General features: G+C 35.1%; 1 protein-coding gene across 1 annotated transcript in view; it reads right to left on the bottom strand.

Annotated features, from left to right (window-relative positions):
- The window catches only part of ATP10D (ATPase phospholipid transporting 10D (putative)), a 110,909-nt gene that overhangs the window by 72,758 nt on the left and 12,507 nt on the right, over nucleotides 1-25,644 (bottom strand). Inside the window, exons 2-4 of the mRNA XM_049790207.1 lie at nucleotides 8,578-8,904; nucleotides 4,817-5,011; nucleotides 201-405 (exon numbers count right to left, since the gene is read on the bottom strand). Of these exons, the coding sequence (XP_049646164.1) occupies nucleotides 201-405; nucleotides 4,817-5,011; nucleotides 8,578-8,867 (690 nt within the window). The 5' untranslated portion in view covers nucleotides 8,868-8,904. The remainder of the gene's footprint in view (nucleotides 1-200; nucleotides 406-4,816; nucleotides 5,012-8,577; nucleotides 8,905-25,644) is intronic.

Here is a 25,644-nt window from a genome sequence, read left to right as displayed (position 1 = left end):
TACTTTGAAAAATATGATTGACAGACTAAATGTTAGAACTCATTATATCATATTATCATCTCCACTGATAACAGGAACAAAATTAAGTAATTTAATGGTATAAAATAATCTTAAAATCTAGCTATACCTATAAAAATAAGATCCATCCCATTCTGAAAAGAAAATGTCATTAAGTTGCCCACGGAGAATGTGTTATTTACCTGCTCTGCATATCCCCGAACCACCTGCCTCTGTTTTAAATTGCTCTCTCCATCAAGCCCAGAAGTCTCAATGTGACAAATTCCATCTGGATCAGTGGAAAAGAGTAAGAGCAGATCTGCAGGAATAATCTCGTTACAGGAAAGGCGAATAAAGTCCCCGACAGTAACATCTTTCCAGCATCGATCAGTATATTTTTTATCTTTCCTATAGTTGAAAAAAATAATAAGAATATTAACAATCAAGAAAAATATTGTCTTTTTTTTTAAACTTTTGTATCTAGTTTAAAGTGTGCGGATTTCAAATTGTCACTTATAATCAAATGCAAAAGAAGAGGCCTACATTCTATGACTTAGATTAGATGTCCTAAATCTATACTTTCCACTGTTTCTTTCCAAAGGTATTTGAATCATTTCCTGTTCTGAGTGCAATTCCAGAATAAAGCAGAGCTAACATTTGATGGGTTTGTTAATATTTAAAGTAAATCTTGGTGCTGGCCAGTGGTCAAAAATCAAGAAGCCAGAACGACATAAAATATATCAAAATGTGAGAGTGTCACCTCAATGGATATGCTGACTTATTTTTATTTCTTTGTTTGATTTTTTTTTTGGGGGGGTAGGAGACTACAACTGGCAATTCTCAGGGTCTACTCTTTATTTTGTGCTAAGGAATTACTCCTGGTGGATTTGGGAAACCAAATAAATTGGATTGATCCAAGTAAAAAATACTAAAAAAAAAAATCAAATAAATATCCTGCTGCAACATATCAAAAATCATGAGCCCATTTAACAAAACAATGGTTGCTATACAAAATTCCTAAGTCTGCTGCTACTCAAGCTGGAAAGGAAAATGACATAATTTATATCCCATCCTAGAGATTAATGGATGAAATTTAAGAAAGAAACACAGAGATTTTGTTTGTTTGTTTTTCTGTCTTTTGGGGACCATACCCAGAGATGTTTAGCATTTATTATTATCTCTATGCTCAGAAATCACTCACTATCGGTGTGACTCCAGAGGACAATATGTGGTGGGAAAGATCAAACTCAGGTCAGCCATGTGCAAAGTAAATTGCTGTATTATCATTCTGGCCCCCCACACAGAGATTAGTGAAGATAAATCTAGAAACAAACAATAGTGAAATTTACCCCTGGAGGAGGTGAGTCTTTAAGGATGATCAAGATTGAGACAGATGCATGAAATGTGAGAATATAAATCAGACGATTTAGAGAGGCACTACTGAATGGCACAACAATAATACACAACAGGGCCTGGAGAGATAGCACAGCGGCGTTTGCCTTGCAAGCAGCAAATCCAGGACCAAAGGTGGTTGGTTTGAATCCCGGTGTCCCATATGGTTTCCCGTGCCTGCCAGGAGCTATTTCTGAGCAGATAGCCAGGAGTAACCCCTGAGCACCTTCGGGTGTGGCCCAAAACCAAAAAAAAAAAAATACACAACAATATATGAAAGAAAATAAACAAGTTATGTGAAAGCAACTATAAATCTAGGGATAAGGCTCCTTAATTAATTATGATATTTGTAATGATGGTGAACTTGAAATGAGGCTATGTTTTTCAACAGAATAAAACTAGTAAAATTATTCACTTCCCTCTGAATCTTAAAACTTAGAACATCAGGAAGCTTCTAAATCCACTTATTAGAACCAAATTTTAACACCCTGCTGTAGTTGCTCATTGATGAATACCCAAATAAAATAGGGTTGAATAAAACAAATCAGTAAGTGAATTTCAGAACTACTGTTCTGAAAAAATGTCAGACTTAAGGTTAATTATGTTAGAAAGTCATTTAATGCGAGAATCATGAAAACTCTATGGAATTAAGAGATAATCCTAAAATTCTACTCCTGGCTAGTATTTTGAATTTTCTAACATCAACAATATAGTGGTTTTTAAAGATTATAAACAATATAAATTCCCAAGAGAATGCATCATATCTATTTTTATTCCTCTAAATCTCTCAAGGCCTATAACATAGAAGGTCTAAAATTTGTTTACTGATGAATAGTTTTATTCATAGCATATATTATTTATTCTTAGTATATATTTTTTATCTTTAAAACAAACTGTCATACCTTGCAGAAGGCGATTATTACAAAAATAATCTTAAGAAAGTCAGATTTTTAATAAATTTCACTCTAACTTGACTGGGTTGTAATAAGGTTTCCAACATTTATTTTCAATGTAAGCATTTGTTGTTTCCAAATACTTTCTCAAAGAAAATTTAAAATCTCATGAGAGGAACATATGACAACCATGAACCAAATTTTCTTAACAGAAATATTAGTACTCATCTTCCGAAGGCTTGCAAAATTTAGAAATTTAATGATCCATATGCTCTTAATTTTGTTGAGAAATAATTTGTTCTCAACAGTGATTCCTTTGTTCTTCACAGAAATTAAAATTAGAATATCCAATCAACAAAACATGGTCTGATCGTCTACCTTTCATTTTTGTATAATTTTTTAATTATTCCATGAGCAAGTAGGAGGAGTATGTATTATTTCTTACACAATGCTAAATTAAAGAAAATTGCACATAATATACACAAAAAGGCTTCAAGAGTTAACTGACTATTAGAAACTGCAATCATTGGATGACTATCTTAGAATAGACCTAAAAGAGTATTGCTTATTGTCTTTAAGTTTAATTTTTGATACAAATTATCTAAAACCAGCTTGGACTGTCTGAAAGGATACTGCAGGGGAAAATAATGCAATTCTAGTAATGACAGGTTTATAGAATTGTTTGATATTATAAGGAGTTCTAAACCATTAATTAAATCACACACTAATGTAACCAGCTATCAAGGGCTAGAGAGAGAGAGAGCTCTATGGGGTGGAGCACATGCTTTGCATACAGGAGGCCCTGGTTCTATTCCTGGCATAGCATTGTTTTCTCAGTAACTTCCTGGAGTTACTCCCAGCACCAAAACAGGAGTAATTCCTGAGCACAAGTCGATGTGGCCCCAAAACATATAAAATTAGCTAAATGTTATTATTAACACACAATTATAATCATAATGAATAACACTGCCTTAACACTTAAGAAAGGTAAGGTACTATGCTTAATATTCTAAACTATTCTATTAAAAATACAATAATCACTAATTTATAAAACTGCACAGAAATACATCTGTGCAAGAATTTCAGTTTATGTGTAGGTGTGGGCTTGGGACCACACTTACGGTGCTCAGAAACTACTTCCGGTTCTGTGCTCAGAGATCACATGCCCAGCAGTGCTCAAGAGATCTTGGGGTGTCAGAGATGGAACCAGAGTTGGCCAAATGCAAGGCAAATACAGTAACCCATCTACTATCTCCCCAGACCCTAGATCAAGTATTTAAAAAAATAAATATGTATGGAGAAAGAACAATGTTTTTAAGTGAGATAGATAAAAATGTCTTATTTAACAAGCTAAACTTGGGACTCTAAAAGTATTAAGTCACTCTACATTAAATAAAACTACTTTCAGATTTTTCTCTTATTTTTTAATCATCCTGCTCACCTTTGGATTCAAATATACTGTAAATGGTGGTACATAGCTAAGGCAGCATAAATTATACTCAGGCACATTATGAGAACTGAGGTTTACCTGGTCTACTTCATTGGACAATAGTTCAGTATATTTTGTTTGGGACTTCCACCTTAGAGGTCTTACCTTAAAAGGTATTCATTTGGAACAACAGATGGAGAAAAGCTGCAAAAATTATACTGTTTATTAAGCATTAACTTCCAACTACGAAATAAAAACCCAGGAGTTGTATGTAATATACAGCACAGCACAAAACAACTTAACTGACTTAATTGACAACCAAGTCTTTTTTTATTTCATAAACACTAGAAATACAGGCCTCTAGCAGTGCAAACAGACTTCTGAAAAGACCTCCTATTAAGAATGCCCTCTGCAACTTCAATGGGAATGTTTTTATAGGTTTCTGGTTTTGTAAGCACATAAAAACTAGCCCCATTTTCCACAACCTCTTTCCTCCACAAACTGTTCTTATCTTAATTATTTTTTTTAAATTTCTTATCTTGTTTTTCTAATCCTCCTTCTAATTCTAAATTATAACATCTAAGGTTACATCTGTCTTTCTTCTCATTGTTTATAAAGTTTCAGTCTTTGAATATTACATAATGAGTTATAAAAGCTTTTAATTATCAACTCCTAGATTAACAAAGGTATAGACATTTTTGCTTTCCCATGATTCTGAAAGTAAAAGTTAATTCATTATTTGAATATATAATAGTGGAAATAATAGAAATAGTAGAAAATATGGGGGCCGGGCGGTGGCGCTAAAGGTAAGGTGCCTGCCTTGCCTGCGCTAGCCTTGGACGGAACGCGGTTCGATCCCCCGGTGTCCCATATGGTCCCCCAAGCCAGGAGCAACTTCTGAGCGCATAGCCAGGAGTAACCCCTGAGCGTTACCGGGTGTGGCCCAAAAACCAAAAAAAAAAAAAAAAAAAAAAAAAAAAAAAAAAAGTAGAAAATAAAAACCTCTACAAAAAGGGTCCTGGTCATACCTAAAGGGAGGAAAGTACTATGTTTCTAAATGATATCCAATTCAAGTATATTCCAAACAAAGTCCTTTTACACTTACCTACTGTAAACTTTAGTTATTAAATTGTTGATCTGTTTGTCAATTTTGTATTTTCGGTAATCTTCCAAGCCATCTTTGATTGCAATAATCATTAGGACAACTATAAGAGGCAGCATTGTGATTTCTTTTTGGAAGGCTTCTACCAAAGGCACCCAGTTCAGAACAACTAGAAACAGGAAATATAAATTGGCGACTCTGCAATCCAAACACATACAAGAGTGGGTTAAAATCATTTAGAAGCTTGGGGGGGGGGGGGGCATCTCAGATGTTTTCCTATAGTTCCTATATTTTAAAAGCTTTTTAATAGAGAACTAGCAAAATCTAATAAATCTCAAGGAAGTAATTATTACCTCAGAGATATAAGCCACTATGATTAAAATAAAAATTATATTAAAAAATAAAAAGTACAATTCAAAGAAAAGAAAAAATATTATTTAGTAAGCATCTGGAGAGTACTACTGGAGAGGGTCATGTTTGAGCTGTGTAACATATAAAGCATAATAGGAAGGGCTACTTCCTTTTTTATAATGTACCAAAAATTAGGAGCTGGGGAGACAGTACAGGAATTTAGAACTTTGCCTTACATATGGCAGACCCAGTTCAATCCCAAGCACCACACGGTCCACCATCAGCAGTGAGTGAATCTGAGCCAGAAATAGACCCAAATACCTCCAAGTGTGGTGTTCCCTTTCAAAAACACCACAGAAAATTTTAAGGTAAAATTCAGTCAATGCATTGCAAGAAATATACTTAACAACCCCCAAATTTTAGTTTTCAGAAATTAATAAATATAGCTAAACACTAGATTCAAATAAGGATCAAAATAAATAGAAAAACCTCAATATTTCTTTCTTCTTGAGATCAGCCCTCCTCCTACCCCCATACCAAGTCCCAGCAGCCACACCCACATCCCACAGCCATGTAAAATCATTGACCAAGTTCTACAGATCCCAGAGTTCCTAGAGCATGAGATCATGTACATGACTGCAGAACACCTCCGAAGTCCACTGGCAGCTCACTAGGAGCACACCAAATTATATGGGAAAGCAGTATAGAAGCCAAGACAGCTCAAGAAACAAAAACAATAATCCTGAAGGCTCAACTAGCCAAGAAACAGTCTATTTAGCAAACCCTCAGACAATGATCGCATTGTGAGATAAAATAATTTTTACAAATTTTCTTTTACCGTAGCACTTTTTTTTTTGTTTTGGTTTTTGGGTCACACCCAGCGGGATTAAGGGGTTATTCCTGGCTCTGCACTCAGAAATTGCTCCTGGCAAGCACAGGGGACCATATAGGATGCGGGGATTTGAACCACCTTCCGTTCTGGATGGGCTGCATGCAAGCAAACACCCTCCCGCTGGCCCCTTACTGAAGCATTTTTCAAAAGTTCCTTTAGTAATTTAGTTGTAATAAGTAATATAAAATTATCTGTGTATGCTAATGGGGCAAGCTTGAGTGGTGGGTGGAAAACTAGGGACAATATGGAGGGAATCTTACAGTGGTGGTGGGATTGGTGTTGTAAGATTGAATACTGAAACAACTGTTGTGGGCTCCCTTGCCCCTGCTGAGAAACCACAAACGTGGGTTAGTTTCTTGGAGGGAATATAGGTTAAAACATACAAAGAACACACACAAAGAAAATGGGAAAACTAATGAGAACCCATTTATTGTAAAGAGGGCAGATCATTATATATCATTCATGGCGGGGTGGGGTGCAAACAAAGAGCAGTAAAAAGAAGTGTAGAGCAAAACACTTTGAGCAACTTCTCAAGGCTTGTGGTTACACAGATAACAGCCTAAGTTTTCCCCCTAAGATTCCTCAAGTCGTCTCGATGCAAAGTTAACAATGATCCCCTAACATAACTCCCCCTAACAACTGGCTACATAGATAACACGTGGTGTGTCTAGAATATGTTCTGTCTAAAATATGTTTTTCTCCCAAGGCTACTGGGTCAGTGTTCCCTTTGGCTTGAATGTGTCTAGAATATGTTCTGTCTAAAATATGTTTTTTTCCCAAGGTTACTGGCCTCAGTGTTCCCTTTGGCTTGTCACAATGCCTCACATAGCCTTTTAGATTAACCTTAGTAAAGGCAGGCTGCATCCTTGTTCAGGCCTCTTGAGACACTGCTAGAGACTGTTAGTCCTCAAGCATCTGCTAGAGACTACTAGGTTTCAGCTCCCCACAAACTGTATTATGAACAACTCTGTAAACCAAGGTGTTAAAATAAAATATTTAAAAAGAGAGAGAGCACTGGAAGTAAAGTATTTCCCTTACATAAGGACACCTTAACCAACCCTAGCTTGCCAGCATCACATAGGGTCTCCTAGTACTGCCAGACCTCACTCCTAAGAAGAGTCCCAGAGTTCTACTTTCCCCCACCCTGATTTCTCAAAATAATCTCCCACATATCTCTTTTTTTCACTTATATCTCCTTATACCCTGAAAATTTATTTATTACCTTTTCTGCAACTCTTTGGCTTCAATTATCATTTGCAATGAATGCATTCACCTCTGTACTACACTAGCCCTCAATAATTTTCAAGATTTAGATTATAATTACATTAATTGTACTAGATTCCAAACTACATATGACACAACCAGCAATTAAGTTTAACATCAACAACTCAACAACCTTAACAACCTTAACAACTCAACTCCATATCATACTTTAAACATGCTCACTTTTCTATCACTGCCTATGGAATAATCTGAAGTGAATAAGAATAAAGTAGGCAGACTGAATAATGAATGTTGAAAATCCCTATACTTACATTAGCTTTCAAATTCAACATTTGCAAACACAATGTAGCATTCCAAATTTCTTTCTATTCCTGTCTTTATGTTTTCTGTTAATTTTTTTCTTTGTAGTTCAATATTTTCACATCATCTTTTTCACGTAATTTCCATGCTTAATTCAGAATCCCTAAAGTAAGTTATGCTATTTTTTTCATTTTCAATGTAAAGATTTAAGGTTCATGTGTCCATACACTCCCTAACATATAAAAACACGTTACTAAAAGTTCTGCCTGCAGTTGACCAATAATTAGGCTCATCAGGAAGAAAAACTTCTCAGGCCTCAAATAAATCCTCATTGCTGTTGCTTTTCTTTTTTTCACTCATGTTCTACAGCAATTTGCAATCTTCTTTGCTGAGATCTTAACCTTAAAGAGCTCAACTGTTCACCATAATTAAATTCAAATGCCCTTCCCCTGTAACCCATCAATGAGTAGCCTTATTTCTTTTCCTTGAGGCTTCCTTTTATTGGAAGCTCTTTAGAACACTCATTATCTGCATGATGTTTATCTTGACTTTGAGTTAATGCCACTGGTTCACTTAATAGCATTTGTATCTGCCTTTGCTTCAGAATTCAAGTTCCCCGCATACCAGGTAAAGAGGTAAAATTTAAACACAGCACAGTTCAGTGGAAAAGAACACAAAGTTCAAAGTGAGAAGATTCAAGGAGATATGCCTTTGTCTGCTCACTGGATAAGAACATTTCTTTCCTGATTGAGAAAGAACATACTCTCTTCTCAGGTACAGAGAAATCATATAATCAACCTGATTACTCAACCAATAAAGAACTGTGTGACTATAAGGGGGCAGGGGTGGTGGTCTTCAACCATAAAGGACATTACTAGAATTGTCAAAGCTAAATTCATAAGGCTTAGACTTAGGGAACATGATGTTATGAAAATGCTTTCAATGCTTGATCAATTAGAATAAAACTATTTCAAGACACTTCAAAAATAAAGAGTACCTGTGAAATTGTTCAAACAAATTTCTTGGCACAAAATTGAGAAGTGTGTACTTGGTTGTTCGGATTCGGTTATTCACGTAGGTTCCAGAGAACTTTTCATACTCCTCCTTGAAGGGCCGAAGGTGAGGAACAACCACCCTGTGTTTTCCTGCCAGTCTGGGGGTCTGTGAGGATTTGCACCCACAGGTAAGCAGAGAGGAATAGTTGTATGACCTTTCATTGTCATCATGGTTTCTACTGCCAATCAGCCGCTGCCAGTGGTATCTGGCCCATCGAAGAGGTTCAGTCATGTCCAAAATGCAGTGAGATCCAGGTTTTGTAGGTAATCTAGAAAAATAAATAAATCACTGAATACTCCCATTGGCTTCTGGAAAGTCCTACAAAGAATAGTGAAAACAGTATCACATGTTTTTCTATGCCAATAAATATAGATCCTGATTATTCCATGTGTAAATCGGAACATAAAACTACTCTTTAGAACTTCGATTTAATGAAGTCTCTATTACATAAATACACACTTTGTGCCTCATGGACTGAGCATCTGATCATCTAAGTAACAAAAGAAGCACGTAAAAGGCTCCTTGAAATTCAAAACAAATAATGTGGGCCCAATCCATATAAATCTTATACCCATTCTCAAGAACTTTCACATTGTAAATACCCACATGTCAAAAAAATCATTGTGAGGGTTAAATATCAATCACTTAACACAAAGCCTGATTAAGATCAGACAATTGCAATCTGTTCTGTGCAGATAAAAAAGATAGCACAAATTTTTTTCCATCTCTTCATCTTCAAGAGTTGAAGTCTCCAGATCTGTTACATCTAGGCCTCATCACCTGTCTTGCTTTGGGTAATTTTACATTAGCAAAAACCACAGAAGTAGAGGTGTGGCATGTGTTTTCTGGTGGGGGGAACACCTGTTCTCTTCCTGCTCTTGGGAACCATGAGGTCATGTCTCCCTAGTCCAAGCTCTTCTAACAGATAATGAATGGGTCTCTTAAAACCATAGTTTCTGACTACCAATAATATATGAGTGGTCCATTTGACACAATCTAGATTAAGCTATCCCAACTAAATTCAACCCAATTTGTCAACTCATCAAAAAGACTATCATAAAGTTTTGGGGTGGTTTGTTAATAAATCAAACTCAAACTGATATATCTCTTGCTTATTTTTGTTATTTCCATTTTTTCTTATATTCCATGAAACTGAGCTTCACTAGAATGTGAACTAATTAAATTGCTTTAAATCCAAGAAAACCTGGTTATTAAACTGCAAAATATTCAAGAACCTTGTAAAGCTCTGTACATGCATTGTCTTCTTTAATATCTAGACTGATCCTTTGATACATTATTTCCAGATAATGCCTTACGTGTCCAGAAAAGAAAAAACAAGCTTAGAAAGCTGACTTGCTGAAGTGAACATGATGGTAAGTAGGTAAAGGTAATTCAAACCAAATCTTTACAACTCTATAGTTTCTGCTTTTAGCTGACATTTGATTGATCTTTGAATGCAGATTCCATGGCATATAGTAAATGCCCAATTAAAGTCATTCAGTGGGTGATACTTTAGCTAGCAAGTGAGTAAAGTCCATATTGCCTGTTTTTTTCACCCTGCTTTATCAATGTAACTGCATTTAATTATCAAGTTAGGTTGAAGTTCAGATATTCTTGCATGGTAAATTTGTAGACTAACAATTTTCAAACTTTATCTAGTTCAGGAAGCCTATGATTGTGTCTGGGAAAAATGTTAGGGAATGTGCTAGAAATGGTAGCAGGCTAGGAATGCAGTGATGCTGAAGACCAGGATCATATTCTCTAGGATCTCAGTATCTAGTTTAGGTGATAGGAAAAATACGTAAATGCAAAATAGTGGTCAAGACACATAAAAGTAGTTTGGAAAATTATCTAAGTATGCGTCTTTTATGAGCTTCATTCTAAATTTATCATATGTCAGGTAATTCTTTTTGCTAAAGAATTACACTAAACCAAAATTAATATTTCTCCTAAAATTATTATAAGTATACCCATCTTTCATGTATCTAAATGAAAAAAAATTATTAAATAGCAACATTTGAAAATTTGGGCAAGGAACAGCAGGATTGTGACTCTCTGGCAGAGTATATGCATGTATAACAACATTCTAATTTTCTAGTGAGCCAGCATTTTAAATTACCATTCTTTCTAGCATATTTGTTTACTCCTCTACATGTCCTTAAACAATCCATGAAATTATATTAATGAAACATTCATCTTATTACTACATTTACAGAAAATAAGTTAAACCACAAGTAATTTTATGAAACTTTATTATATATTTAAAAATTTTATGCTTCTAGGGTCAAGTATATGGCTCAACAGCACAGCCCTTGCCTAGCATGGGAGGCCCTGGTTCAAATCCAGACATTACTAAAATAATGCATCTAAAATAAAATCATAAAAAATATAGCCAAAAGTCATTTTTAATAGAAAGAGAACATCAGGCTCCAAATGTATAAATTTATTGATGGATATAAACTTATAATAAATTGGTTCTAACATAATAAAAAAAATATTCTAGGGAACCAATGAGATAGAATAGCAAGTAGAGTTGCCAAATTCAACTTGAATTTGATATTTGGCACCACAGCGTCCCCTAGACCTACTAGAAGTAATCCCTGAGCACAGAGCCCGCATGTCCTGAGCACCTCTGGGTGTGGCCCCAAAACAAGTGAATAAAGTAAAAGAAAAGAAAAGAAAAGAAAATATCCTAAAAAAAAAATCAATGTTACTAGTTTAATACCTGGCCAGAGAACAACATTAACAGAAAAGTTTGAACCCTATAAAGTTTCTATTCTTTGAAAATAACAGAATATTTCTTCCTAAAATATTGTTCAAAAGATTTTAATCAACCATTGGATGTTGGCAAAAATAACTCTCACTATCTTCACTATCTTTTCAGTTTTTTACAAGCCCACCTCCAAAGTTATACCCTGGTTTTTACATCCATGTGTAAAAAATGCATCTTAATCACAGTTTGTGTTAGTAAAGTATAGACTAACATATCTAAAATTCTACCCCAAACAGGATGCAGAGTCTTATCAATAAATCAATAAAGTACAAAGTCCTTGTTAAATATACCATGTCATGTACATCGAGTAACCTTTATTATAATCCCCCCTTTTCAGAAGACTGAAATTGAAACAATTTGATGTTGTTTCTGAAACTTTAAAAGAAGATGATCATTTGCTCTAAGGATCTAGGCCTGAATACCAGTGACATCACCTATTAGCTATTGTAGCCTGTGTAATTAACCTCTAAACCTCAGCTTGCTAATGAATACGATGAGACACCATTAACAGCCACAGTACAGACAGTAGACAAACAACATTATTTTATTCCCCATTCTCTTCTTTGGATGTTTCTCAAGTTATAAATAACACAAGATTAGAAACCCTGAAAAACGAGTAAGTTCCAAAATTTAACATAATGATTTCAAAGTAAAGAAAATTGTCTCTGTGTAAATAAATGCTCAAGTTCAGTGTATTTGTTGATAGCTGAGAAGTAATCAGAATTAAGTGGAAATATATCGGGCCCGGAGAGATAGCACAGCAGTGTTTTCCTTGCAAGCAGCCGATCCAGGACCAAAGGTGGTTGGTTCGAATCCCGGTGTCCCATATGGTCCCCCGTGCCTGCCAGGAGCTATTTCTGAGCAGACAGCCAGGAGTAACTCCTGAGCACCGCCGGGTGTGGCCCAAAAACAAACAAACAAACAAAAAAAAAGTGGAAATATATCTAGAAATAAAAACCAATTTCAAAAGACTGGCATGACATAAAATGATTCATATCATCTGATTCTATCCTCACTATTTTTTCCAAAATTCATTCCAACTTTGTTCAGGAACAAACTAGTTAGTCTCTTTGTCTGGCCTTTCCCAAGATCTGATGATAAGACTCCCCCAGGATGACTATTTATCACTGTCTCTCCAGTACCTTCCCTGGAGATCTTATTCAAGGATCACGAATGGAGTTCAGTGAATGTGGAATTTAATTAAAACCCAGATGACTTACAAGGGATGTTGCAAAATAGTCTACACTATGCACCTTTACAAATTCTGTGTTCTCTTTCTGGAGGACTGAAAAACCATGATCACCACTCATCATACAGGCTCATATTTGTCCACTACACAATTACACAATTTTGGTCTGATTATGGAGTTACGAGCACTGGAAAGAATCCATAGAGAAAATACCAGAGGCATTTCCAGCTCTGTTCTAAAGACAGTCCTGAGCATGGCTTAGTCTGTACTTGACATGTACTTCATGTAGATTCATTCTTCATGCAGGGAATTTTAAGATTCTTTCCCTGTATTTATCTAATGCTTGCTAAGAGGAGATAGTAAATAAGTGATTGTTGATCATTGCATTTTATAGAAATGAGGTAGTATGAAAAAGAAACACAAATACCCTGCTTCTTCTAGCCAGGCTTTCCTTTCATTAAAGGATCTATATGGAGGTATATAGGCAGCAAGGAAAGAGTTAAGCAGAAAACTATTTTAGCTGAAAAACTGCCTTCCCACAAGAAGAGAGTCAAGAGGAAAACCTGCTGTGCAATCAGCAGAAAACAAGTCATGGCCTCTTGTAGTTATGAGAAAGAACAATCGAACAGACTTGTTCCCAAAAAGCTCAAACTTTAACCTTATCATAACATTAAATATTTATGCTTCTTTGGATATGCCTTTTATCCCAGGTATCTTAAAGAAGCAATGCTTTCAATACTCTGGCTTCTACTCATTTAGTGGATCCAAGGCACCTCATTCATGTGTCCTCACTCCTCTCATCATGGGACCAGATGGTGATTTGACTGCCACAAAAGTAAAAGTAGTAAATTTCAGCTTGTGATTACATCATGCTAGATTTGTTACTAGAAGCAATCTGCTCTTCCAAATGATAAATTTTAGAAGAAAATCATTTTTGTTTTTGTTTAGAAGGGCATATGTAGTGACTACTGTTCTGTAAGACTAATAAGCAGTATCATAAATAAGAGTACTGACTCCAAGTAGATTCTGCTATGAATTCCTAAAGATTCACTTGCCAGCTAACCTTGCTTGAGATAAATGAGTGAATAGGCATAAGAGACTCTTAGATTAAGGCATATACCATATTACGTGTTAATAGAGGTTAATATGTGTGATGGAGTGAAAAAGGAACTTTCACTGATAGATAGTAGGAACGTTGCCTGGTCCAAACTCCTTGGAACAAAGTATGGAGGGGTCTCAAACTCAGAATTGAAATACCATATGCCATGGGGCCGAAGAAATAGCATGGAGGTAAGGAATTTGCCTTGCATGCAGAAGGATGGTGGTTCAAATCCCGGCATCCCAGATGGTCCCCTGAGCCTGCCAGGAGCGATTTCTGAGCATAGAGCCAGGAGTAACCCCTGAGCGCTGCTGAGTGTGACCCAAAAATCAAAAAAATAAATAAAAAGAAAAAGAAATAACATATGCCAGAGCAATCTCACTTGGGGTGTATATCCCCAGGATAGAAAAATATTCATCCAAACGAATTTATGCACATTTTTATTCATCACAGAACTCAGTACAATAAATAAAAATTGGAATCAACCTAGATGTCCAACAACAGATGATTGGATCACAAATACTGCCTAGCTGTAAGGAATGATGCAATTTACTGCAACATGGATGGAACTAGAAGATATTATGTTAAATGAAATTAACCAGAAGAAGGATAAATACAGAATATAATTTATATGTGGTATTTAGAATAACTGCATAAAGAAATACAAAGATTTAAATGGACATTGTCAAAAAACACAGTAGGCCGAAGAGTATAGTGAAGAGAAGGAAAGAAATTGAATTGAGGAGAAATACAAATATAAAAGGACAGGGCCCAGGAGCAAAGATGTCTCATGTGCTTTGGTAGTGTTAAAAAGGCAGAACTAAATATCCAAACCACAGTCAACAACAATAAAATCACAAGAACCAAACTTTAACAACCAAAATAAAAAATGGACCCGCTATGCTAGCAGGACGAGGTTAGAAGTGGTGGCATGGGATGCACTTGGGAACACTTGGTGGAGGGAGATTGAAATTGGTGGTGGGATTGGTTTTGAAACTGTGTCTAAAACCCAACTATGAATAACTTTGTAAATCACAATGTTTTAGGTTTTTGTTTGTTTGTTTGTTTGTTTGGGGGCCACATCCAGTGACGCTCAGAGATTATTCCTGGCTATGCCCTCAGAAACTGCCCATGGCTTGGGGGGCCATATGGGATGCCAGGGCATCAAACTGTGGTCCATCCTATGTTAGCATGTGTAATGCAAATGCCCTACCACTTACGCCACCACTCTGGCCCCAAATCACAGTGTTTTAAAAAATATTTTTAATAGAGGGTAAAATTGTGATTATCTAGAAAAATAATATCTCAGTGGTTCTTTAAGGTATTGAGAATATATATTGCAGTATTGGTATATGGACTATGTCTGATTGAATTATAATGATTCCTCACCTATGTTTAGATTCTGAAATTACAACTTCCACTTAACGGCACTGTCACATTCAGCTTCAGTAAATTTGTTTTCATTTAGCTAGCCAGGCTTCCAGGCAACCTGCTGGCAAGGATGGCACTACTTTCAACTATTCCCAGGGGGAAATTCAGCAAAATAGCAGACAAAAGCTCTAATGAACAACTTAGTATAAAGTATTTCTAGGATTTTTCAGTATCCTTGATAATTCTAATATGTAGTTCATTCCACAAAAAGCTCATTCATCAAGATTGTCTGCTAATATGCCAACTGATTCCATACTTTATTTGACCTAATACTCTCCCACTAATAGAAACCCTGCCCTATAAATTGGCAAAATTATAAATAAAAGAAAGGATTCCATTTTTAAAATTCAATTGTGGTCACTTAATAAATAAAATCATTGAGGGCCAGAGTGAGGAGTAACCCCTGAGAACCATTAAGTGTAACCCCAAAACAAAATAAATAAGAAAACAAACCATGAAGAATATTTAAAATTTAGATATTCCAATATCATGTAATCTCAAAGGTATTCAGAATATTCAGTATGTATTTCTATGAAAAAAGATAATTTAAGTCTTCATTTTCAACTTAAAGTAAGTTAAATTTCAATTTTATAGATCTAAACATTTTATTAAAATTTTCTGAATAAACTTTATTTATTTTCTTACTTTTTATTGTGTGTGTTTTGTTTTGTTTGTTTTGTTTTTGTCATACTTGGCAGTGCTCAAGGCTTACTCCTGGCTCTGCAGAGAACATTTCTGGCAATGTTTAGGGGATTACATCCAGTGAAAGGAATCAAGCCTGTAGAATCAATCAGTAGAATGCAAAACAAGTACACTATAAACATGTACAATTTTAAATAATCAAATGAGATAATTTAAAATTACATTATTTCTACTGTGATATATTTTGTTATATAAGACATTAAAAACTAACAATAACAGAATCATAAAGAATCATATCAGATTCCTTCATGTTCATGAACATCCTTTAAAGGGGACCTGGACTCTCAAAAATTGTATCCCTCAGTGAATTCTTAATGAAAAGTTTGAATCAGATCTAATTTCCAAAAGTAAATAGACATAATGAATTCCCTTAGGCCCAGTTAGTATTTTAAAATTTCTGAGATCATAACCAGCCAACAAACAACTTGAAATATATAGATGACTTCACTTGTTTTAAAAAAGAAAACTATTCTTATATAAAATCATTTCATGTTACTCTACACTTATGCTTGTCACATTTTAGCATGCATCAAAATATTCTGACCAGACCCTACGACACCACCCCCAAACTTTTGATTCATCAGGTCTTGGGTGAAGTTCAACTATCTGAGTCTCTAACAAGTGTCCAGATAATGTTGATACAGTTGGTCATGAAACCAAGCTAAACCACTTTCCTAAGCAAAATGTCAAAATTTAAAGAATATATAAATGAAAGCTGATTAACTATTCATCCTGTTATTGGGAAGATAAACTCCTTTGAGTGTTTTCTATTTATGTATGTATTTATTTAGCTTTGTGCCATGTCCAGTGACATTCAGAGGTTTCTCCTGGCTCTGTACTTAGGGGACCATATATGATGCTGAGGACTGGTCAAGTGCAAGACTAGTGCTTCACTGCTATATATTTCAGCCTGCCAAGCCTTGAAATTCGTTAAACAATGAATATTGATCAATGACTGAAAAGTTCACATAAAAGAAGCTCTTGGTGAATGCATGAAATAACTAATATAAAAATAGGGAAAGTCCATCACTTTTGAATAGTGATATATAGGGAAATAGGAAAATATATAGGGACATAGGGAAAGATATCACCAGAGTGTGGTGATGAGACTCTAAGGATTAATTCTTTCTGCAGATTTTAACAATAATATCATCAGTTTCAAACAACATTTCTAAAAGCTAAGCTAATGAAACAATATGTATCCTGGCTTTGACACCTCTATAACATTCTTCTCACCCAAGATGAGAAACTAAAAACAAAATACGAAAATGCTGAAGTGCTAGAAACCCTGGAATGGGATAGGGGATAAAGGGAGAGATGAAGAAGTAAGAAAAGAGAGTGTTATTTTTCTTACATACTTAAAAATATTAATTACATTAAGTACTGTGGTTACAAATTTTTCATGGCTGAGTTTCAGTCAATGTACACCATCCTTCACCAGTTCATGTTTTCCATCATTAGTGTCCCCAATATCTCTCCCACTCTTTCCCCTGACTGCCTCTGGATAGATATTTCATTTCATTCTTTATCTCTCTTTCTATCTCAGAAGAAATTTTATAACTACAAGCTTCTGAAAATGTGATACATCCTGAGACAACTTCAGAAATGAAGTCCCATTGACCTATAAGAGTCATAGTCATAGATAGCCCTGCCTTAACTACAAAGGGTAGGAATAAAATTTGGACATTTTTCAATCTGTCCTACTTGTCTAACTCCCTCTATGTGAAGTTTGTTCTTTCATGGAGACCAATCCCTTTTTATATGACAGGTAAGGTAGAGTCTGAACGTTGGGCATTTCTGTTCTTGTCACTGTTGCCTTTGGTGTTGAGGAAGTGTGCTGGTATCACCACCTGATCAACTAGTCTCCTACTTACATGAAAGAGAATGTGGACTTCCCCACCTGACACAACTTTGGAAAAGAAGATAAATATGAACTGTAGTAAATGTATCTACTATGGACTTTGGTTTATTTGATTTGATTAAGATTTAATTTATTAAGTGGGAAAATGGTAGATCTTGAATAATAAAATTACACCTTCTATATTCTCCCTTGGGTAGAATCAAATTTGTCATATATTTTGGAGGTTTTATACATGTTATTCAACTTTTTTCTGCTAATTAAACTTCAGTTGAAATTTATATTCTATATTTTTGATATCTACTTGGGTATATCCAAGGAGCAAAACTAGGGCAATTAATCACCAAAGCATTAAATTAAATAATTTTGATGACTGTTGAATAGTATCATGACCATAAGTGCTCTATCAATGTAGAGAAGGCTATAGAATGCTTGGGCCAGTGATAGCACAGCAAGTAGGGTACTTGCTTTACAGTAGATGGTGCCTAGCACCCCATATAGTGACCCCCTCCAGCACTCTCAAGAGTGATTCCTAAACATAGAGCTAGGTGTATTTCCTGAGTACCACCAAATGCGGCCACAAAACACCAAAAAAGCAGTGGCATGCTCTCACTTTTATGACTAATAAAACTTTATGGTAGTCTTAACATTTCAAGGATCCTAAATGGGAAAAGGTCGACTTTATTCAAGCATATCACTCCTGTGAATACTTAGAATCTTTTTTAAAAATTGAAGCACTGTGATATACAGTGCTGCTCATGTTAGAAAATCATGTGTGCAATGTTACATTATTCTGTCAATTAGTGCCTGCTTCTCTCTACCATGGTCTTAGGCCCCCTCCTTCTTTTCACCATCCTATATCCCCTTAGTAAGTTCAATTCTGATGAACAGTTCTCAGATTTGATGCCTTCATTTATTTGCTGTGCCCTTACTATATTCCTTTAAATGCCACAAATGAGAGAGAATCCTGTGTTTGTCCCTCTCCTCACTAGATTCATTAGGTCAGTATCAATTTGGTACTTTATAGAAGAAAAGAACTCTTGAAGCCTGCTTAATCAGTCCCAATTCACTCAACAAATATGACATGAACACTGAGCACTACAGTTGATGTTATGGAGATAGAAACTATAATGATACTTTTCTGTATAATGAAATCAGCCTTTAATTCAGACTGATAGAAGAAACCTTCCTCAGCAGAAACTTCTATGCTTTCTATCATTACTGATAAAGTCAATTTAGGGTTTGAATATAATGTGCTTGTGTTGATAAATACATGCTCCAAACAGCTATAAATATTATGTAGTGTCTAGATATAATAATTTATAGTGGAATATTCCCCATATTTAGTGTTTTCGAATGTACATTTAATATAACATTCTTAAACTTCTTGTGTGACAACTATAAACATAGACACACACATACACACATATACATTCAATTCAGACACTGAAAATTTGACCTCGTCTTCTTCAATATATTTCAGCTTTTTTAAAAGACCACACACCAAATTAAGTTACCTTTTGTTGAAAACTGGTTTAAGCTGCAATCAAGATGGAAAATTGTTGCAAGTGTATACCTGTTTCTCTATTATTGATTGGGATCTAAAAGTAACTTGTTTATATTCATGTTAAGTCTTTTTATTCTTAATGCTAAAATATCTATATTAAAAAGTTAGTAATAATAATTTTAGTACTATATTTTGATGTTGGTAATCCTAGATACTCCTAAAATCCTAACAAATCCTAGTAGTTTTGAAAGAAAATCATGTTTTTCAAGATGTGGTCATTCAACTCTAAAAAGATATTATTTACTAAGCCTAATATCATTATGCTTTCACTTATATGCCATATAAAGGAACACTAATTTCTGTGCTTGTGAGACTAAACATAGTTGCATTTTAATCCTTGTACACAAAGAAATTTATTATTTTTATTCCCATATAAGGATGAGGGAAGTGATCCTCATATCATTAGAAAAACTATGAATGCTTGACATATGATTACCTAGCTTAATCCAGTTATTTCAGATGGAATGAGAGCCTCTGAAGCTATTAGAATGTGCTGATATTGGGCCAAATCACTTAATCAGTAAGTGGCAGAAGTTTTCAAGCTTCTCTGGAAGCCTACCAAAGAATGTGAAGTTTGGGAGTAAAATAAAGAGGGATTATTTGGGTGACAGAAATAGGTCAGAGGGAAAGGTACTTGATTTGCATAGAATAGCAGACCTGTGTGAGTTCAGTCCCTGGCACAACATTTTGTCCCCTCATTACCACCAGGAGTGATACTGAGCCAGAACAAGGAAAAAACTTAAGAGCACATTTGGTGTGACACACTCCACAAAGGATTCATTTTAAAAATTAAATTTACATCATTATGAGAAAAAAAATTATAAAAACATACCACATTTGCAATAAATGAGAATATAAATTCAAATATTTGTTGACAGTCTAAAATTATTCATTAGATACACTCAACTGAAAGCTCTTTATGTGTATTTGAAATAATTTAATATGTGAACAAGAAATTAACATTTAAATCAATGATCCCCTTTATTATTTTTATTTTAAAAATATTTCCATAAAGATCACCTGTTCGTGTAGGGAAAACAGGAGCAAGGGGCTCCCACTGATGCTAAGAGACCATGCAGTGCCAGAAACAGTTTGGTGAATCTTTAGTTTTTTTGTTTTGGTATTGGGGCTACATACAGCAATTCTCATGGGTTATCTGGTTCTGGTCTCAGGAATTACTCCTGGTGGTGACTGGGGATCACCTGAAATCCTAGAAATAGAACCTGGATCAGCTGGGTGCAAAGCAAGTAAGTGCCTTACCTGGTGTCCTAGTGTCCTATCTCTTCGACCTCAGGTCTATATTTGTTTATATATTTTTATTTTAGGTCACGCCCAGTGGTATTCAGGACTTACTTCTGGCTCTGTGCTCAATGATTACTTGGGGTGTACTACTCTGTGGGAAAAAATGGATGGCAGGAATCGAACCTAGGCCAGCCATACGCCAGGGAAGCATCCTGCCCACTCTACCATTGCTCTAACCCTGCATGCGGTGCCAGGGATGGAATTTATTAGTCATATTAGTTGTATTCTCAATCTTCAATCACTTCCTTTTAAAGGGACTTCAGGAAACCATAGTGATCTATTAAAAACTAAGCCACCATCTTTTCACTACCCTTCATCCTTAGGGTCATAAATTCCTGCTTATTAGGTTTATACCTCATTCTTATATCCTTGCATAGTCTATTAGTTTTGCTCACCTCTTTACTGATCAAATAATTTAAGTTCCATTCAAATCACTTAAATCTTACTTATTACAGACCCAATTCCAATACCTGTATCTGGTAATTGAAGACAGACGAGCAATAGACCTGGCTAGCATCGTTTTATTGTTGTAAGCACGAACAAGTTAACACTTGAATCTGTCAACTGTTATATCCTTTTCACATTTTCTCTTTCATAGACAACTTTTTCATGTCTTTTCCTCTTCTCTAATTTTCTTTACTTCTTTCCCAACTTTCTTCCTGCTGAAACTTGTTTGTTTCTTCTTTACTGAGAAAACCAAAGCCATAAAAAGAGAAGTCCCTTCTACAGGTAAGTGCCACATAATGGCCCTTCCCAAATAGGACACCACATCTATCTGCCATTTCCAAAGAGAGTGAAACAAAGTTTCTGACTTCCACCACCCTTGCCCCCCAAAATCCCAGGTTTCCCCTGCAGTTTGATACTGCCAGTGGGTTGCAACTCCATCCTTCTAAACTATCAGCCCAAAATAACTAATTATTGTGTTGGATCTTGCCTTTCCCTTACAATCCACATGTAGGCTATTGCTAAGTTTTTTGTTCTTCCTTTAAAATATATTTAGGGGTCAAAGAGATGGCAGCAGGCTAGAGTCTGTGCTCCACATGCAGGAGTCCTGGGTTCAATTCCCAGCACTGCTGACCCTTGTGAGCACCTCTGAGCCCATAGTCAGGTGGAGGCAGCTCTTGAGCATGCCAGATGTGACCCCACATATAAAACACAGTAGCAACTGGAGATAAACCAGAAGCTCATCAATTGGTATCAACTCCATTCACCTCCATTCCTTTCACTCTAGCCCAATACTATCACTTACCACTGTTTAAGGCTGTAGTATAGCTTAGCATTTCCACAAGTTACAATTCTCTAAAGACTCCTGTTTTTAGACTTCAATGCCATGTGTACCTCAAAGTTCCTGCTAATCTCCCACTCCTCCCCTCTTCATTCCACCCTCAACACAGCCTTATCTTACCAGTCTTCATGCTACTTTCTTATTTCACCTTTCATAGAATTCTTGCATCATTTTTAACAATACCCAATTTATATTTCTGTTTTAGTTCTTGCCTATCATCTACCCTAGCCCCTATCAAAGAAGGAACTTTCTGATAGTTTACTGATAACTAAGGGCTTGAAAAGTCGTAAAAATAAAGTAGGTTTTTAAATAAATATTTGCGGAAAAATTCCTGATAAATAATAGCATCTTATCTTTGGTAAAGAGCAGAATTCCTGCAGCAACTTTACACACACTGACGCTAGAAGTAATATAGATTAGTTAGCTCAGAATTTCTCATTATAGCTTTCGTTGGAAGTTATTACTTCTTATGCACATCATTACATTCACATTCAAAGTAACCCTAAAATAGTCACTAATAAGACTTTGTAATAGAAAAACTAAAGGAAAACACAAGCAAGTAGGATCTGCCTTTTAAACAGTTGAACACTTTGCCATTGCAATATTCTCAGGAAGAAAATTATAGCAATCTTTTTTTAAGACAGCTTACAGTTTATCCCATTTAAAGCAGCAAAAAATTTCAATTGTGAGACAAATCATTATAGACTGTTTTTGATTTTCCTATAACTCATACAGCATTTTAAATAAATGTTCTCTGAAAGTTCTGCACCAATCCTCTAAGTATCAATTATTGCAAAGTGCTTTGTAGCAAAGCTGCCTTTGGATCTTTGGAAGAATTTCTTTGGCTTTTCTCCCTTCCATTAAAAACCTCCTCAATTCTAGTACTCATATCAGGTTCTCTAGGGTTAAGTCTTCCTTCACTGTACAAATAAATATTTGCCTTAATCAAGACAGCTCATATTTACAACTACATTAAAATAGTCAATAACATACATGCCTATTGAATTAACAACCTTAGTGTACTACAAGGACTAGAGTATAAAAACTTAACAAGGCTTTTTCACTCCAGCAAGGCACTTACAGGCTCTAGAAGCAAACTGATAAAAAGGCCTATGTAAACTCCATGGTTCTTGCCCTCCAGGGACACATTCTTCATTTGAAGGATTTGACAAGAGCTTCATGAGATTCCCTCATTACCTGAAATATCTAGCAGGTTAATTCCCGTGAGAAAAACTTTGACAAGTATAGGACCAACTTTAGGGAAGTATAAAATACTACTACTATTAAAAAGACTAACCAGCCAATATAAATAAATAAACAAGTAACTTCCGAAATAAAGCTATCCCCAGATGCAGACAAAGTTTGAAAATAAAAATTAAAGGCCCAGTTTTCAGCTCTAGCACTGCCTAGTCTTCTGAGTATCAACAGGAGCAATCCCCGAAGCAAAGAACCAGAAGTATCCCCCAAACACTGTCAGGTATTCCTGATACCCTTCTACCTCCCCACCCCAAGTAAACAGAATACCAATTTCCTTATCTTTAATTATTCATCTAAAAAATGGCAAGGTCTTTGTGACAAACTTGTGGTATATAAAATATGATTAAATATACTGAATTATGATCCTATATTTACTTACATTTTTCAATTTAAGAATGAAAAAGAAAGGAGAACATGCAACAATTATTTGTTTTTATATCTGCTTTCCTTATAAGACCAATTCATTTGCTATTTTGTTTGGAAATCAACAATATCTAACACATAGCAAGTATTCAATGAATTTTTAAAATGAAGAAGTCACATCAGGCTCAAGGTATGCATCCCGAAATAAGTGCTCTGAAGAATTACTTCTAGAGGGTAAAAGCCAAGCATCCAATAAACATGTAACGAGTATTGTTGAATGATGAAGTGGGGTCCTTTGCTCAGATTCTTCTTGGTCAATTCTACCCTGACCTTTGAAATCCAAGATGACCTAAAGCTATCTTATTCTGTCAGAGATGATTTTTATATTTTCCCTCAGGCTGTTGATAACTTAGGCTGTATTAAATCCCCCATCTTCAAGTAGGAACAAATTTTACGTTCTAGAAAATACTCGGCAACATCTGGAAACTGACAATGGATTAATGTCACAGATGCTGTTATAAGACATAGAGTAGCTCTTTCTCTACAATGTGACTCCTAAATATCTATTATGCTACTGCTGAAAATACTGTTCTAGATTGAGCTGTCATGCCTGTTTGAGAGATAAGTAGTAGAGTACAAAGGGATCCTTTGAACTTCCTGAACATCTTGACAAATTCACATCCTGGTTCTAGGCATATAAGCCCAGTGATATTTTGATTAGATTTGGCATCCTCATCAAAAAAGTAATATTTCTCTATACGTTTATTGTGAGAAGTAATAGGAATATATGATAAGTGCTAAATAAACAATAGATCAATAAAATGCAGCACTTCTAAAATTATGAAATTATTTAATGCCAATATTATTTCCAGGAAAAAAGTTTTGAAAAGGTAAACTTAGAAATTTAAAGATAAAATGAATAATTTAAAGTTTTGAAAAGGTAAAGCTTAGAAATTTAAAGATAAAATGCATAATTTAAAAGTAAAACACAGTATTAAATATCCAGCTACAAACTTTTTAAACTTTTTAAAAAGAGACTTAGAGAAAATGGCCTGCCCTATATTACACATCAACTTAATAGTCACATGTGTAAAATAATCCTGCTGTCCTCTCCATTCCCATTTTATTACACATGTATGTATTGGCAAATTTTTAATCCCTAAATTGTTAACATTTATAAATGTATCATAAATTGATTGCATTCTAAAATTACTAAGATTTTTTTTGGGTTTGGGGTTACACCTGGTGTCACTCAGGGGTGACTCCTAGCTATGCACTCAGAAATCACTCCTGGCTTGGGGGACTATCTGAGACGCCGAGGGATTCAACATTAAGATTTATTATTATTATTATTATTATTATTATTATTATTATTATTATTAAATAACAATCTTTAAAATTTGATGATCTGTTACAGCTTATTTGTGAAATCTGCCATGTTACTTCAATGCTATCCAAATAAGCTCTTTTTCACCCACAATGACCTACCCTTTAAATAAAAAAATTATTAAAAACTCTTAAAACTTTTTTCTGGTTTAAATATGTACAAGTGCATACTTGGTAAAATATGAACAAACACTATAAGTGACAAACTTCAAGAACTAAATTTAAAAAATTTCAAGCTCATTAATAGCTTAAGAAAACTAATTAAAGCAGTGTTAGTATTTTTATTTGTTTGTTTACAGGCCACACCTGAAGTGCTCAGTGATTATTCCTGGCTCTGTATTTGGGTGGGTTCAAATAGAGTCTCCACATACAAAGCAGCACACAGCCTAGTGAGATACCTCTCTGGCCCAGACTAAGTATATCTGTGGCCAGGATTTTCTTTATTTATAATGCACAATGAAGGCAAGCTTGTATATAGTGTTGGAAGGTTTTGCTTATTTTTATTTTTCTGGAGTGAAAATAAAGTAATAAGTAATGTACCTAAAGACAAATCATCTCTTTTTGGTACTGAGTAGAAAGATAGGCCAACTTAGCACTAAAAGGAGTACTAAACTAAATGTCTAGAAAAGATGAAATAGTGTTTAACTGTGGTATATCTAAAAATATAAACATAATCAGGTTAATAAAGGTGATATATGGGGCAGAGAGACAATACAGGGGTTAAAGCAACATGCTTGGTTTAATTCCCATCATCACCTGTGTTGCCCAAGCATCATCAGAAATGATCCCTGAGCAT

The sequence above is a fragment of the Suncus etruscus genome, chromosome 16 (genome assembly GCF_024139225.1).
Source record: "Suncus etruscus isolate mSunEtr1 chromosome 16, mSunEtr1.pri.cur, whole genome shotgun sequence".
In the NCBI taxonomy this organism is placed as follows: domain Eukaryota; kingdom Metazoa; phylum Chordata; class Mammalia; order Eulipotyphla; family Soricidae; genus Suncus; species Suncus etruscus.
Note: the sequence above shows the minus strand (reverse complement) of the source record. Positions and strands in the feature narration are given on the sequence as shown.